This window comes from Lemur catta, chromosome 20, assembly GCF_020740605.2.
Source record: "Lemur catta isolate mLemCat1 chromosome 20, mLemCat1.pri, whole genome shotgun sequence".
NCBI classification, from domain to species: Eukaryota; Metazoa; Chordata; class Mammalia; order Primates; family Lemuridae; genus Lemur; species Lemur catta.
In genome coordinates this window covers 18,429,176-18,444,594 of record NC_059147.1, presented here as the reverse complement: position 1 = coordinate 18,444,594, position 15,419 = coordinate 18,429,176, and the positions used below count along the sequence as shown (strand labels likewise).

At 42.4% G+C, this 15,419-nt stretch overlaps 1 protein-coding gene and 1 pseudogene across 1 annotated transcript in view; both read right to left on the bottom strand.

Moving 5' to 3' along the window:
* Positions 1 to 9,755, bottom strand: part of GLG1 (golgi glycoprotein 1) — a 114,547-nt gene extending 104,792 nt beyond the window's left edge. The window contains exon 1 of the mRNA XM_045533958.1: positions 9,265 to 9,755. Coding sequence (XP_045389914.1) covers positions 9,265 to 9,711 — 447 coding nt within the window. The 5' untranslated portion in view covers positions 9,712 to 9,755. The remainder of the gene's footprint in view (positions 1 to 9,264) is intronic.
* A 1,881-nt stretch (positions 9,756 to 11,636) lies between these two features.
* On the bottom strand, positions 11,637 to 12,089 carry LOC123625086 (annotated as a pseudogene).
* Positions 12,090 to 15,419: the final 3,330 nt, after the last annotated feature.

Below are 15,419 nucleotides of genomic sequence, written 5' to 3'. Positions count from 1 at the left end.
ATTAGCCGGGTATGGTGGCTCGTGCCTGTAGTCCCAGCTACTCGGGAGGTTGAGGGAGAAGGATTGCTTGAACCCAGGAGTGTGAGGTTGCTGTGAGCCAGGCTGATGCCACGGCACTCTAGCCCAGGCAACAGTGAGACTCTGTCTCAAAAAAAAAAAAAAAAAAGTGCTTAGAAATTAATCCACATACAGAGCCAACTGGTTTGTTTGTTTGTTTTATAGAGACATGGTCTGGCTATGTTGTCCAGGCTGGTCTCAAACTCTTAGCCTCAAGCAATCCTCCTGCCTCAGCCTCCCAAAGTACAGGGATTATGGGCATGAGCCACCATGCCCAGCCTCAACTGATCTTTGACAAATGTGCCAAGAACACTCACTGGAAAAGGATAGTCTCTTCAATAAATGGTGCTTTGTCAGGCACAGTTGGCAGGAGGATCACTTGAGGCCAGGAGCTCAAGATCAGCCTGGGCAATATACAGATCTCTTCTCTATGGAAAAAAAACATTAACTGAGCAAATGATGACACCACTGCACTCTAGCTCAGGTAACAGAGCAAGATGCTGTCTCAAAAAAAAAAAAAAAAAAAAGCTGGGCATGGTGGCATGCACCCACGGTCCCAGCTATTCAGGAGGCTGAGGCAGGAGGATCACTGACTGGAGCCCAGCAGGAGTTTGAAGTTGCAGTGAGCTATCATGATGCCACTACACTCCAGCCCAGGTGACAGAGTGAGATTTTGTCTCAAAAAAAAAAAAAAAAAAAAAGACAAATAATAAATGCCAGTGAGGATGTGGAAAAAGGGAATTCTTATAACACTGTTGGTGGGAATGTAAAGTAGTACAACCACCATGGAGAACAAACAGTATGGAGGTTCCTCAAAAACCACAAATAGAACTACCATATGAGCCACAGCAATCTCACTGCTGGGCATTCATCCAAAGGAAAGGAAATCATTATGTTAAAGAGACATGTACACCCCCATGTTTATTGTAACACTATTCACAATAGCCAAGATAGGGAATCAACGTAGGTGTCCAACAACAGATGAATGAGTAAAAAAAATGTGGTGTATACAGACAGTGAAATAATATTCAGCCATAAAAAAGAATGAAATCCTGTCATTTGCAGCAACACGGATGGATGGAACTAGAGGACATTATGTTACATGAAATAAGCCAGGAACAGAAACTTAAACACTGCAGGTTCTCACTCATATGTGGGAGCTAAAAGAGTTGATCTCATAGAAGTAAAAAATAGAACAAAAAAACTAAAAAAAAAAAAAATGATTTGTTAAAGGATACAAAATTACAGCTAGATAGATATAAGAAATAAGTTCTAGTGTTCTATAAAATTGTAGGATGACTACAGCCAACAATAATATATGATTGGCTATAGTTTCAAATAACTAGGAGGATACCAAATGTGCCCAATACAAAGACATGATGAATATGCTAGTTACACTGATCTGATCACCATTATATTTACTGAAATGAGAAAAGAAAAATAGTTCAAAGCAGTCTGGGCTATGTGAGATATGCAAAATTTATCAGGCTCAGAGAGACATGAGTAAGAGACTTCAGTCAAACAGACAAACCCACCACCACACCCCCACAATTGTTTAAAGGCATTTTCTTCCTGACTAGCTGCCCCATCCATTATCTTCAAGTTCTTGGAATGTGAGATAAAAAGAACAATGTTTAGCCAATCAATAGCTTATGTCATTTTAACGTAAATTCTTGGCAAACAACTTTGAAACTTCCTCTTCTTTTCCTTAAAAATCCACTTGTAACTGCTACTAGAGGGAATAGTATGTTCAGGGCAACTTGAATCTATGTTCCAGGCTGCAGTCCCCAAACTTGGCTCAAGTAAACTCTCTATTTATATTAATTTTGCTTCAGCTTATTCCTTTCAGGTCAACAGAAACATCACTATGTACTCCATAAATATGTGCAATTATTATGTATCAATTTAAAAAGATAATAAACAAACAAATAAAACTCTCTGTTACATTCCCATCTCTGTCCCTGAAGTTACTGCCCACTTCATGTTGCTTATCACATTACAAAGCTCATCTGGCCAGTGTAAGAATTTGGGGGATTTCTGTTAAGTGACTTGCAGGCTATCTTCCTAGTTTAAACTTAAATTACAAATGAAACCTTCCTAGGTACCAGAGCATTCTTTTAACATATTCTTTTGCTTTCATTTTTTAAAACTTGGATTTCAATTGATTTATAACATATATCTGGATGGTCCGAGTGCAGCGGTGTTTACAACTAATGGATCACAACCGGTTACAGATTCCTTTGTCCCTTTCTCCACTCCCACTGCTTCACTTGACCAGCCTTAAAAAAAAAAAAAAAAAACTTACATCCTCCTGGTTAATTTTACTCACCTATCATTTATTTCACCTCATCATTTATCTTATGATTTTAAATATGTATCACTTATTATTTTTTAAAACAACACAAAAACATTTTAAGAGTTTGTTCTATTTTATTAATATAAGTGTATAGATCCAGAAATTCAAGCCAGCACTCATTTTCACTATGATTCCCCTAATAGACAGTTATGGGTGTTATTAGAGCCTATTTAAATAGGAGAATTTATAGGGACTCTAAATACCACACAATCAGTCTAACAAAATTTTCTGACTTCAGTCAAATTATTAAAGCTGAATGAATATGGATGCCTGGTTCCCTTAATTCATTGTTTTTAGATTCCAGTCCACACTTCTTGTTCCTCCACACTCTATTTTAATGCAGATACAAGGACCAGTGCTGGCACAGTTCTGAGGGCCATCATTTGAGATTCTTTCTTAAGTTTCAAATTTATCTAACAAACCAAATAAAGATGAGTCATTTACTGACTTCCAGTTTTATCAGTGCATTGTTCTTCTCAATTTGAAGGAGCTAAAGCACCCCTTACAACTCATAACTTAGGCATGCTGAAGATGAGACCCATCCATTAACAAGATTAGGAGGCATTTTGAAGTAGCTAAATTAAGAATTTCATTATATGAACCACCAATTTAAGAAGAATAAAAAGTACTGAAGTGCTTTTTTCTGATCCTTCCAACCACTTCCTCTACCATATGCCTATAGCATTTAATTTATTTCTCTTATGGCACTTAATACTTTAAAACTTGTACTATAGTTTTTAGTAAAGGTATCTTTTTCTTCTACATCAGTGCTGTCCAACAGAAGTATAATGTGAGCCACATACTTCTACTAGACTTCTGTAATTTTATGTTTTCTACTACACATTTTTTTAAAAAGTAAAATTGATTTTAATAATGTACTTTATTTAACCCAATACATTCAAATTATCATTTAAACATGTAATCAATATAAAAATTGAGATATTTTACATTCTTTTTGTACTAAGCTTCTAACTCAAGTGTGTATTTTACACTTATACACATCTCAATTCAAACTAGCCATGTTTCAATTTTTCAATAGCTAAAATGGCAGTGCAGTCCTAGATTACATATGCCTTAAGGCAGCAATCCCCAACCTTTCGGCACCAGGGACTGGTTTCATGGAAGACAATTTTTCCATGGACAGGAGTGGGAAATGGTTTCGGAATGATTCAAGTGCATTACATTTATCGTGCATTTTATTCCTATTATTATTACATTGTCACTTGCCACTCACTGATAGGGTTTTGACATGAGTCTGCCAGCAACTGATTTATTACGGTCTTTGTGTAGTCAAATCTCTCTGCTAATGATAATCTGTATCTGTAGCTGCTCCCCAGCACTAGCATCATTGCCTCAGCTCCACCCCAGATCATCGGGCATTAGATTCTCATAAGAAGCACGAAACCCAGTTTCCTCACATGCACAGCAGCTTACAGTAAGGTTTGTGCTCCTGTGAGAATCTAATGCCCCCAATGGTCTGACAGGAGGTGGAGCTTATGTGGTGATGGAAGCCATGGGGAGTGGCTATAAATACAGATGAAGCTGCGCTGGCTTGCCCACTGTTCACCTCCTGTTGTGCGTCCTGGTTCCTAACAGGCCAGGGCCTGGTACCAGTCCATGGCCAGTGGTTTGGGGACAGTAGCTTTAAGGTATGGAGGGAGGGGGAATGAGCTATCTTATAGCTGGACCCACTTGCTTTCAAATCTTGGTTCCACTACTTATGAGCCCTGAGGCAAGTTATTTAGTCTCAGTTTCCTCACTAAAAATAATACAGCTCACATAGGATTAAATGAGATAAAGCCTAGGGCTAGTCCCTAAGGACTCAGGGCACAAGGAAAACTCTCATTAAATGCTACCTATTATTATTTGTATCCTCTAACACCAAGCACAGTGTCTTGTACATAGGATTCAAAAAATGTTTGCTGAAGGAAGAAAAATTAATTTGCATGACAGCCTATAAGCCATTTTAATTGCTTCTTTTCAAAATATATAAATATGTCATATAAACAGGAGAATCTTTTGGGATTATTGCTGACTAAATTTGTTTTGAACACATTAGGAGAAATGTAGCATTTTATCTTTTAGACTGTTAAAAGTATTTTATTTCCTTCTACAGAACAATGAATTATTAAGCAAGTATATACTGTAAACCACTCTTATCAAGAGACTTCTTAAAAAGTATTTGCTGTAAATGACAATGCCATTTTACAGGTAACTCTCAATTATCTCCAATATCTCAGTATTTTTTATCTTAGGTTGAGATAAAACCACATCCCATTTCTGGACTTTACTTGGAGATCCAGTCAGGGTTGTATATAAAACCCTTCATAAGCTGGACTCTGAAAAAATTCTCAAACTTTATACTTCAGTCAACATAGCCCCCTTATAATACCTTGAAGTATTTCCCCTTTTCACCTATGCTTATGACTCTCTTGCACATTTTGTATTCCCACAGATCACAAAATCATGAAGTACCAGAGCTGGAAGAATTTTAAGAGATAATCCAGTCTTAGTGTTTTCCAAAGCGTGTACCACTGCGGGTACACAACATGATTTCAGATGGTACGCATTGGTATTGTGTATTTTAATGGTCATATATTTAGTTTAATACATATTCGAAAAGTACAACTAGCACATCAAACTCATGGATTCATGTATATCTTTACTTAGGGCAGGGATAAAGTAGACAGTCCCTACCTAAGGAATAATAAAGTGACAGTATTTTTAAGCTAAGTATAGCAGAGCTGGGTTCCATCCAAATCTAAATCCTAATTTTGATTTCACTGTCCTAGAATAATTTACTGTCTGTAAGACATCAAGTGATTAACACCATCTTTTATAGTGGCTTCTGGATCACAACAATCTCATTTATCAAGCCAACTGTAAGCAATGGTGGTATCTTAAAGTACTAGTGTCCTTCCACAATAATAAGTGCATAACAGAAGATCAATGATGACTTGATTATGTGGTTAGATTGCTTCCAACCACTGAGACATAGCATAGGAGGAAATTCCATATTGGCTCAAACAAAAAAATCATAATATATCCTAAAGCCAAACAAAGTTTGGATTAATTGCTGTTTGTACTATTCATATCACTGATGCCCTCCATGAATGAATATGGTATCAGGAGATGGTACACATGTTATCTTAGAAATCATAAATATATACAGAGAATATACACAGGGAACAACTCATACAGGTTAGATAATAGAGTTCTTGGAAGTTGTACAATTACCAAACTTCTCATTTCTCATTTAATATATGAGGACTGAGACTCAGAGTGGTAAAATGACTTGCTCACAGTCATTAGTTGGGTAATGACAGTGTCAGCTCTAGTCCCAGTTCACTTTTTGTGCTGCTTCCTGGATTCAATACAAATAGCATGGAAATATAACTAAATGCTTCCATTGTACTAGTACCAATCCTGCTCAAGGTGAGTTGGGATTTGAAAGTCTTTACATTAAGTAGAAATTCTGTTCACAATGGACTCAGACCAGTAATTAAATTAGCTTTGTCCAATAATGCTGGTCTGTCTGCCTGAGAAATCTATAATACTTCAAGACATAGGAGATGTTGCCACTCAATTGTTCTTGATAGCGAGGGGGAAAAAAAAGGATTCTAATTTTAGGTGATCCTTCCCATTTTGTGTCCATTTATAAACCTGTGGCATTCTCAGCAGTCACATACCAATTTCCCCTGCTACAACCACCCACAGAAGATTGGAAAGAGTATGGTCTTTGAAGTCAGAGGACTTGCTGAATACCAGCTCTATCACTTAGGATATAATGTCAAACAAGTTACTTTAGCTCTCTGAGCCTATTTCTCACTAAAATAATAACACTATGCACCTCATAGGAACATCAAGAGTATTAAATGAGAAAACAGAAATAATGGGGTCCACTATCTCAGGTATATATAGTTAAGTGAAAGGTTAGGAACAGAGTAAGAAATATGTACACCTATGAGTTTGAAAGTGGGTTTATGGTTTATAATAGTGAAATATTAATTCCTATTCAACATATAAAACAGTCTATCTTAACATTTACAAAGCATTCACTCTGTGCATAGCTTAAAACTGATATTTCAAGAGAAGGCACCAAGAAATTCAGAAAAAACATTTCATGATGCATTTAAATACTAAAAAATAACACTTAGGTTCTAGTTTTGGTTTCTTTAGTAATTATCACAGACATATATTGAAGTATTTGAGTGAAATGACATAGTATCTGGGATTTGCTTTAGAACATGCCACTCTCCATGGCCGGGCGTGGTGGCTCATGCCTGTAAATCCTAGGACTCTGGGACGCCGAGGCAGGCAGATAGTTTGAGCTCAGGAGTTCAAGACAAGCCTAAGCAAGAGCGAGACCCTGTCTCTATTTAATTAATTAATTAATTAAAATAAAATATGCCACTCTCCCAACCCCTATGCCCCAAAAATAAAAGGGTGGGGATAGTTGAAGCTGAGTAAAGAGACCCAGGGACTCATTACACCATTCACTCTACTTCTGTGTAAGAAAACTATGAACATCACAAATAAACTTCTAAGGAACCAAGCCAGGCACAGTGGTGCACAGCTGTAATCCCAGCACTTTGGTAGGTGGAAAAGAGAGGATCACTTGGGCCATGAGTTCACAACCAACCTGGGCAACATAGTGAGACCACGTCTCTCTAAAAAATTTAAAAATTAGCCAGGAGTACTAATGTGCCCCTGTAGTCCCAGCTATTCAGGAGGCTGAAGCGGGAGGATCACTTGAGCCCAGGAGTTTGAGGTTGCAGTGAGCTATGATTCTAGCCCAGGTGACAGCAAGACCCTGTCTCAAAAAAAAGACAAAAAACAAAAAACAAAGAAACGAAAGAAACAAATAGTCCTACTTACTGAAGAGCAAATACAAAATATATTCCATACATTTCTCTTCAAATGTGCCTAGCTAGTTTACTTCTCTGAGTTATGCTCTTTCAAACACATAAATTATATTTAATTAATTCTCAAACTAAGTGGAATAAAATTTCCTTTTGCTGTTTTTAAGGAAAAAAAAGGTTTAAAAATAATTCTGTTGAGGTACTGTTGTGCTATAAATAAATAACAACCACACCTCCTGAAGAATATATGCAGATGTTCATGGTACTCATCCTTTCAATATCTCTGTATATAAAATTAGAGGAAAATACGTTCAATTGGAAATTTGGTCCCCCAACACCTGCCAAAAAAATCCCCCTATCTCCAATTTACATGACGCTTTTCTTCCTCTGGAGCATAAAACCACCTCCTATAAGTGGAGTTTTCCCAATGTCCCTTAATGCACATGAAAAAAAAGACATGCACTCCTTGAATGGGCCACTTTGTGACACTTTCACTAATAATGTCCCATTTCTGCCACAAACCACTAACAACATGTTTGGTCACCAATATTAGGATCCTAGTGTGAGGAAACAACATCTTTTATGTATCCTAGAAGACCAAATAGAAAATTCCAAAAAGTGTGACAGTGAAGAATCTTAGATGTATTTACTAGAGTAGATGAAGAACAAAGACTAACAAGGGATTATTCTTCTAGTCTTCATGGTACAGATGAGAAGTCAGAAGTCACGTAAGGCCTCGCATTTCTGGTGGCTCTGGAAACTTCCTTTCTTTCTGTTTCCTGATTATGTATGTCTTTTCCTCTTCTGAGTTACTTTTGTATAGAATACTAGAACAAATGCCACAGTGGGATAAAGGGGGAAGACTGCCAAGAGTAGCAAATTTCTACAAACCAGTGGTCTTCTCATAGTCTTAAACATCTGAGACACTTCTGATAATACAATTTCTCAAATGAAACAGTATCAAGGAGCAGCTTCATTATACTTGTTAACCTTTGAGGCTAATTCTATATACCTACATCTTTAAAAAAAAAAAAAGTATTACTACCACATTTGCTTCCAAACTCTGAGAATTGTCAAATATGCACTTATGTCTGCAGCATTTAAATCTAGAGAAGAAATTATCAATATCACTTAACTGAGTCACATCGAGCAACATCAAATCAAGATTTCATTAAGAGATACTGTTAATCTATTATGGAATTAGAGTTAAAAAAAAAAAAAAGAAATAACGTTAAAATCATATTCAGACCTCAGAAAGGCAAGACCCCACAACCCAATCACAAACACAGCTTCAAATGCTGCCCTAAGTTTTCAAGCTTTGGAGGTCCAAGTCAATGGGAGTTAATAGCTTAAACAAGATGTTCACTACAAACTGACCAAAGGAAGTGAAGGGAAAAAAAGCTTACATTAGTTTCAGCACCAGTTAAATAACAGGGATTTGCGAATTACAAAAGAATGGGGTAAAAGGCAGTTTATTCTGCTGTTGACTACAATACACATCGGGATAGGACCCAAGTTACCTATCAAACAGTATCTACTGCTAATAAACAGCAGATCATTCTTAAACAGCTTAAATACGCCAACCATTTTTTTATGTTTAAATGAATTGCTACAAATTGTCCAAGTCGAAACTGAGGGCAAAATGCTAAACTGGTCTCATCGAGGAGCCACTCTTTATAGAGCATCACACAAAAGACAGGAGCAAACAGAAACACGCTCTGGGCCTTCGCGGATTGCGGCCAGGAGCCGAGGTCTGGTCTCAGACCCCCGCAACAAGGACGGTAATAAGGCCCGGGGAAGAAGGGGGTGGGGAGCTGGGGGGCCCTCGTCCCTGAATGCACCGGAGAGTGAGGGGCAGGGAGGGAAGGAGCGAGCGCAGCACAGAGGAAGCCAAGGAAGCAGCAGACCGGCGTCAGCGGCTTCCAAGACCGGCGACACCCTCGGGCCCGCACCAGGCCTGGCCCTCCCGGTTCCGTCCCAACTCCTCACCTCCCTCACGTCCTGCAGGCACTCGAGCACGGCCAGGTTGTTGCTCCAGGTGTGCTTGGGACACACACGGGTCACGTCCTCCCTGCAGGACTCTTCCTCCGCCAGCTTCCAGCCCCCGCCAGTCCCGCCTGGCCCCGCTCCGCCCCGCCGGGCCGGAGGCCCACCCGCCGGGAAAGGCGGCTGCGGCGGCTGAGGCGGCGGCTGCTGCTGCTGCTGCTGCTGCTGCTGGAGGAGCTGCGATGACTGAGGCAGCTGGGGCAGCTGCTGGCCCGCCGGGCCGCCGCCTCCACCCTGCCCTACCAAGGACGCAAAGTTGGGCCCTGGGCCCTGGCCCTGGCTGTGGCCGCCCTGGCCCTGGAGTTTCTGGGCCGCGGCCGCGGCGAGCAGCAGCAGCTGCAGCACCGCCGACAAGCGGAACATCCTCCGTACACGTCCACACGCCGCCATCTTGGGTCCGCGGCGAGCTCGACGCACCCGCCGGCGCCGCGTATTTAAATGAGGGGCGGGGCCGAGGGGCGGGGGCCGGCGGGGCCCAGGCGAGCCCCTCCCCGGCGGGCGCGGACCCGCGAGTCGAGAGCGGCGCGAGGGAGGAGGCCGCGCCCGGAAGGGCCCGCGCCCTGGACCTGGCGGGCGGCGGAACGGCGCTGCGCACCTGGGGAGTCGCCGGGCTCCTCCAAAGAACGGGCAGGGCGGTTTTGTCTAATTCCCTTGGTTGTCGTCACAGAAAAAAGAAAACCAAAGGAATTGGGGTTGCCACAACCAAGATGGCCGGTAGAATACGTCGCCGGTTCAATGGCTTGGAAAAAAAAAAACTTTATATGTAGAGGTGAACTTTACAGGACCAGGTGTATTCCGGAATCTAAGGGCCACTTCTTGAATCTCTCCCTCTTTCCTTCCACCCGCCTCAAAAGTCTTTCTTACCCAGAGAGCAAGGCAGCATCGAATAAGGGTTAAGAGCACAGGTTCCGGGGTAAGAAAAGACCAGGGTTATAATCCTTCCTCTTTGGCAGACTAGGCAAGAGCTCAAATAGAAAGTATAATTGTTTAGATTAGAAATAATAATGAGGAAAGTGCTGGCCCACAATATGGAACTCAAAAAGTTATTGGCAATATTGTTAAGAAACGGCGAAGCCCTGTGTGCCTGAGTCCTGATGCCAAAACACGTCTTTGAGGACTCAGGTTAAGTCCACGTGTCGGTAACTGTTCTTGCTGACCTGCATGCAACATCTTCAGCAGCACCTTATGCACCCCACTCTAGTGTCCCTCCCCCCCCCCCCCCCAGAGAAGAGAGGGTATCTTCCCAAAACCTCTTCATATCCATTGTGTAATCAGAGCCATGCATCACGCCTGGGTTAGGTTCTAATTCAACTGAGAAAGGGCACAGATGTTAACAGTTCTTCACAGAGGGGTTAAATGTGCTGCCCAGGATGAACTCTGCCAGTCAGTACACAGCTTCCCACCAGAATCCCTGGGTCTTCACACTACCCTGGTGCACTTTTATCCCACTCTGCCAATGCAGCATGTTGAGGAATGAGGGCAGTTTGGGACATGTAATCCCATGTTCAAAAATGCAGCTTCTGCTGTCGTGCCTGACCCACATGTGAGCAGTCAAGATTAGATCAGACATAAGTAGAACCTGAGGAGTCAGATGGAGGCTCAGAGACCCCATGAGGAGCCCCTGAGACTAAAATTACTCTGTGGGTACAAACTGCCCACTGTGGCTGAGCCCAGGCCTCTCTCTCTCTGGGGGACTGACAGCATGTTGGCACCTCTACCAACACCTACCCTTGCTACTGCCATAAAATAATCCTGAGGCTGCTGCTAACCTTAAACATTGACTAAGGCAGCCCAGATAAATGTACATGTTCATTAGTAAGCATATGGCATAGATAAGTTTCAGGCAGGCAGGCTAGAGACATCACCAGAAGTCCTTGAGAAGCCACTAGGGTCCATTAATTTTCAATGCTTGGTCTGGATGTGCTCAAACAACAAGTGGGAGATTATTTTAAACCAGTTTAAGGCTGGAAATTGACAATCTGCTCAGAGAAGCCAGAAGTTGCTTATCTTTCAACCTGCATTGAGGAAACCCTATGCCAGCCACAGATTGCCTCTGAAGATAAGGAGGAGTATATGTGCCTATCTTGAAATCACAGAGACCAAGAAGCAAGAAACAGAAATCTGGGAACGTAGCCAGGCCATGTCAGGCAAGCTTAGACCTTACAGAAGCCACGAGCCTCCAACCCAGTAGAAAGATGGTTGAGCTAAATCAGCGAGCTCCTGACCTCGTTGAATTTTCAATATAAAGTGTACTGTCTCTATCAGAAACCAGTCATTCTTTTTTTTTTTTTTTTTGAGAAAGCATTTGTTAGCATTTAATGAACCTCCCTCCATGTGGCTGCAAGCCACCAGGACCCATCCTCTCCCCCCAACTTTTCCTTAGCTCTTCTGCTGAAGAATTTGGTCTTCATGATGACAGGCTGATTTGGAAGCTTTCCCTTCCCCAGGACTTTGTAGTGGCCCAACTGCACCACATCAATGATGGGAGCAGTCTTGATTTTGGCAGCGTTTACCCGTGTCTGGTCACTGACCAACATCCACAATATATCAAGGTTGACAGTTGGATAGAAGCTCTGGTTCCTCTTTAAGTGGTAATGCCTCATACCAACTTTCCCTAAGTAACCTGGGTGGTATTTGTCCAAGCTGATCCTGTGGTGCAGCATGTCACCAGCATTACCCCGGGCTCCTGGGTACTTCCCGTGCTATCCCATAGGGACGTGGCCATAACTCACAAGAAGTTTCTGGGTCTTCCTGGGTCTAGATGGCATATCAGTGACTAAGATGAAACTCATTTTATCCTTTATTGTACCCTTTGTTTCTTTTTTTTTTTTTTTTGAGACAGAGTCTCACTCTGTTGCCCATACTCGAGTGCTGTGGCATCAGCCTATCTCACAGCAACCTCAAACTCCTGGGCTCAAGCAATCCTACTGCCTCAGCCCCCCGAGTAGCTGGGACTACAGGCATGTGCCACCATGCCCGGCTAATTTTTTCTATATATTTTTAGTTGTCTGGCTAATTTCTTTCTATTTTTAGTAGAGACGGGGGTTTCCATCTTGCTCAGGCTGGTCTTGAACTCCTGACCTCATGCTATCCTCCTGTCTTGGCCTCCCAGAGTGCTAGGATTACAGGCACTGAGCCACCACGCCCGGTCATGTTTCTTGATCCTCAGTGTCCTAATTTATTCATTCAATAGGTATCTGTTGAGCATTTTTTTTAATGTGCCAGGCATTGCTCAAGAACTGGATTATACAAGAGATAATAAGACAGTAAACAAAGAGCGAAATAATTTCAGAAAGTGTAAGTACTATGAAGAAAATAGAAGATAGGCCAGGCATGGTAGCTCATGCCTGTAATCCTAGCATTTTGGGAGGCCACAGCAGGAGGATCGCTCGAGGTCAGGAGTTGAAGAGCAGCCTGAGCAAGAGCAAGACTCTGTCTCTACCAAAAATAGAAAAATTAGCTGGGGATGATGACACACACCTGTAGTCCCAGCTACGCAGGAGGCTGAGGCAGGAGGATCACTTGAGCCGAGGAGTGGGAGGCTGCAGTGAGCTATGATGATGCCACTGCACTCTGGCCTGGACAACAGTGTGAGACCCAGTCTCAAAAAGAAAATAAAAGAAAAGATATATGACATGACTAGGGAGGGGAAGGGCTTTATCTAAAAGCAGCTAGGGCAAGGCCCTCTGAGTAATAACTGAGTTAAGAGGCAATCAGCATAAAAATGGCAACTATATAAAGATGAATACAAATGTTCCAAAAGCAGATAGCTGTCAGCAGCTTGAGCTGATAGCTCAAGATCATGAGGAGGTGGGAACCAGTATTCAAAATGAAGGCCTGTGTGGCTGAAGGGAAATGAGGGAAGAGAGGCGTGGAAGAAGGGGTCAGAGAACTGGCGAACAGTCACATCGTGTAAGGCCCTTCGACCCTACGTATATGTAATCAGGGATGTTTCTGATTCCAGACATGATTGAGAAGTTATATTTCCACTGACATAAAACCATATAAAACTAGATAAAAATATATAAAATGTCTTTGGAAGGTATAAGAAAGTAACCAATGCAGTCAGGAAATGCGGGGCTACAATCCTGGAGAAAAGGGAAGTATACAGGGGCACTTCAGCCCAGATTTATTTGAGTGTACTGTCCAAATTATGGCTCAAAGGAATACATCCCATGCAGAAAGTAACAATCTTACTGGGCTAAAAATATACAGTTAGGAATTCAGAGCCCCCAAAGTGACTGAGACTTAAGGGTCAAAACACTAGACATAAGGAAACCACAGAGAAGGAGCCAAAAATCTGTGAACAAATTTTTCTCAAGTCACCAGCTGATTCCTAAACTGTGCACACATAGAATGAGACTCCAACAAATCCAGAAGATAACAATAGCTAAGAGAGTAATTAACTGAACAGAGATTTCAGCAGCCCCACAAGTGTTGAGGAGACAGATGTTAGACTTTAAACCCTGCTGAGGTATAAAAGTTTTGGTAAACACTCTAAGCTTTTAGCTGAGGTCCCAGAGGGATACACCCTAGGAGTAAAAGCCACATCCCAAGAGAAAGGGCAACACCCTAGAAATAAGGACCTTGCCCTGGAAGAAAGGGCAAAACTACAATAGACCAAACCTAATAAAGCCTAAAACGTGCCCCAATGGGATAAAGGTGATCCACCAGTACTCTTCTCTGCAAGAAGAAAATGTAATCTTTTTTTGGAGGAAAAGTGGGAAGAGGCAGCCCTACTTCCTCCTGTTGATGAGGGTTAATTATTATTGCCAGTGTGTTGATTCCTTTTCTCACCTACTGGTCCCTGGGCTGAAGGAGTCCCAAGTGTCCTGGTAGCAGCATAACTTGTAGTTTGGTAGGACCCTCGTTGTGTCACCTAGCAAAGTGTACCTCCTGTAGGAACCTGGGACCTTCAACCCTGCAGGGTCCAGAAATGCTGGGATGGGAAGTGCAAAATCACCCGGTTTGCTGGGGGTGATGGTAAGTGGGGGCATGCCTGGTTCCCCACATTGGTTCCTGGGCCCCTGTATACTTCCCATTGGGAAGACAGCAGTCTCTAATTTAACAGTGCATCCTGAAGAACTGCATCCCATTCTTTCAGAGTGTTGCTTCTCAGCTATTGCTTCAGCTGTGTCTTTAGAAGGTCATTACCAGAGCCAAGCATGGTGGCTCACATCTGTAATCCCAGCACTTTAGGAGGCTGAGGCAGGAGAATTGCTTGAGCCCAGGAGTTTGAGACTGGCCTGGGCAATATAGCAAGACCTTGTCTCTACAAAAAATAAAAAAATTAGCCAGGCGTGGTGGTGCGTGCCTGTGCTCCCAGCTACTTGGGAGGCTGAGCCAGGGGGATCTATTGAACTCACAGTTAGCTATGATGATGCCACTGCATTCCAACATGGGCAGCAGAGCAAGACCTCATGGCCTAAAAAAAAAAAAAAAGGTCATTACTAGGATTTTATTAATATCAGTTGGCCGCTTCTGGATGGTGCAGTATATGACATGACCATGAGCAGCAAGTTCCATGGTCACGGGCTCACTTCTCCACTACCTTCACTGTAAAGGGGGTCCCCTGAATCAGATGCTTTGCCGTGTGGCAATCTGTGGTATCCTGCTGGCTGAGGTTCTGAGAGCAAGAAAGGCAAACCCACACGCAGAACAGGTGGTCTATCCCTGTGAGGATGAACTGCCGGCCTTTGCAGATGGCAGGGGCCCAGTAGATGACTTGCCACCAAGTGGCTGCTTGGTCTTCTCTAGAAACATTGCATATCAGAGACTCAGTGCTGGTCTCTATGACTAACAAGTGGACATTCAGAGGCAGTAGTAGCTCAATCTGTCTTGGTGAGTTGGAGTCCTTGCCATTGAGCTCAGAGGTTTGACGCTACGACTGCTCTGTTCACGTGCCCAGCAGCATGGCAGATCCAGAGTGGCTGAAGGCTGGCTAATCAGTTGGCTGAGGCATTTTGTCTACTTGGTTGCTCAGTGCCTCTTCCATGGTGGAAGCTTTCTGGTGGGCATTATTATGAAATACAAAAATCTTTATATATTGTAACTACTCCCATATGTTCATCCACATGCCTCTACCCCTGACCTTTGGA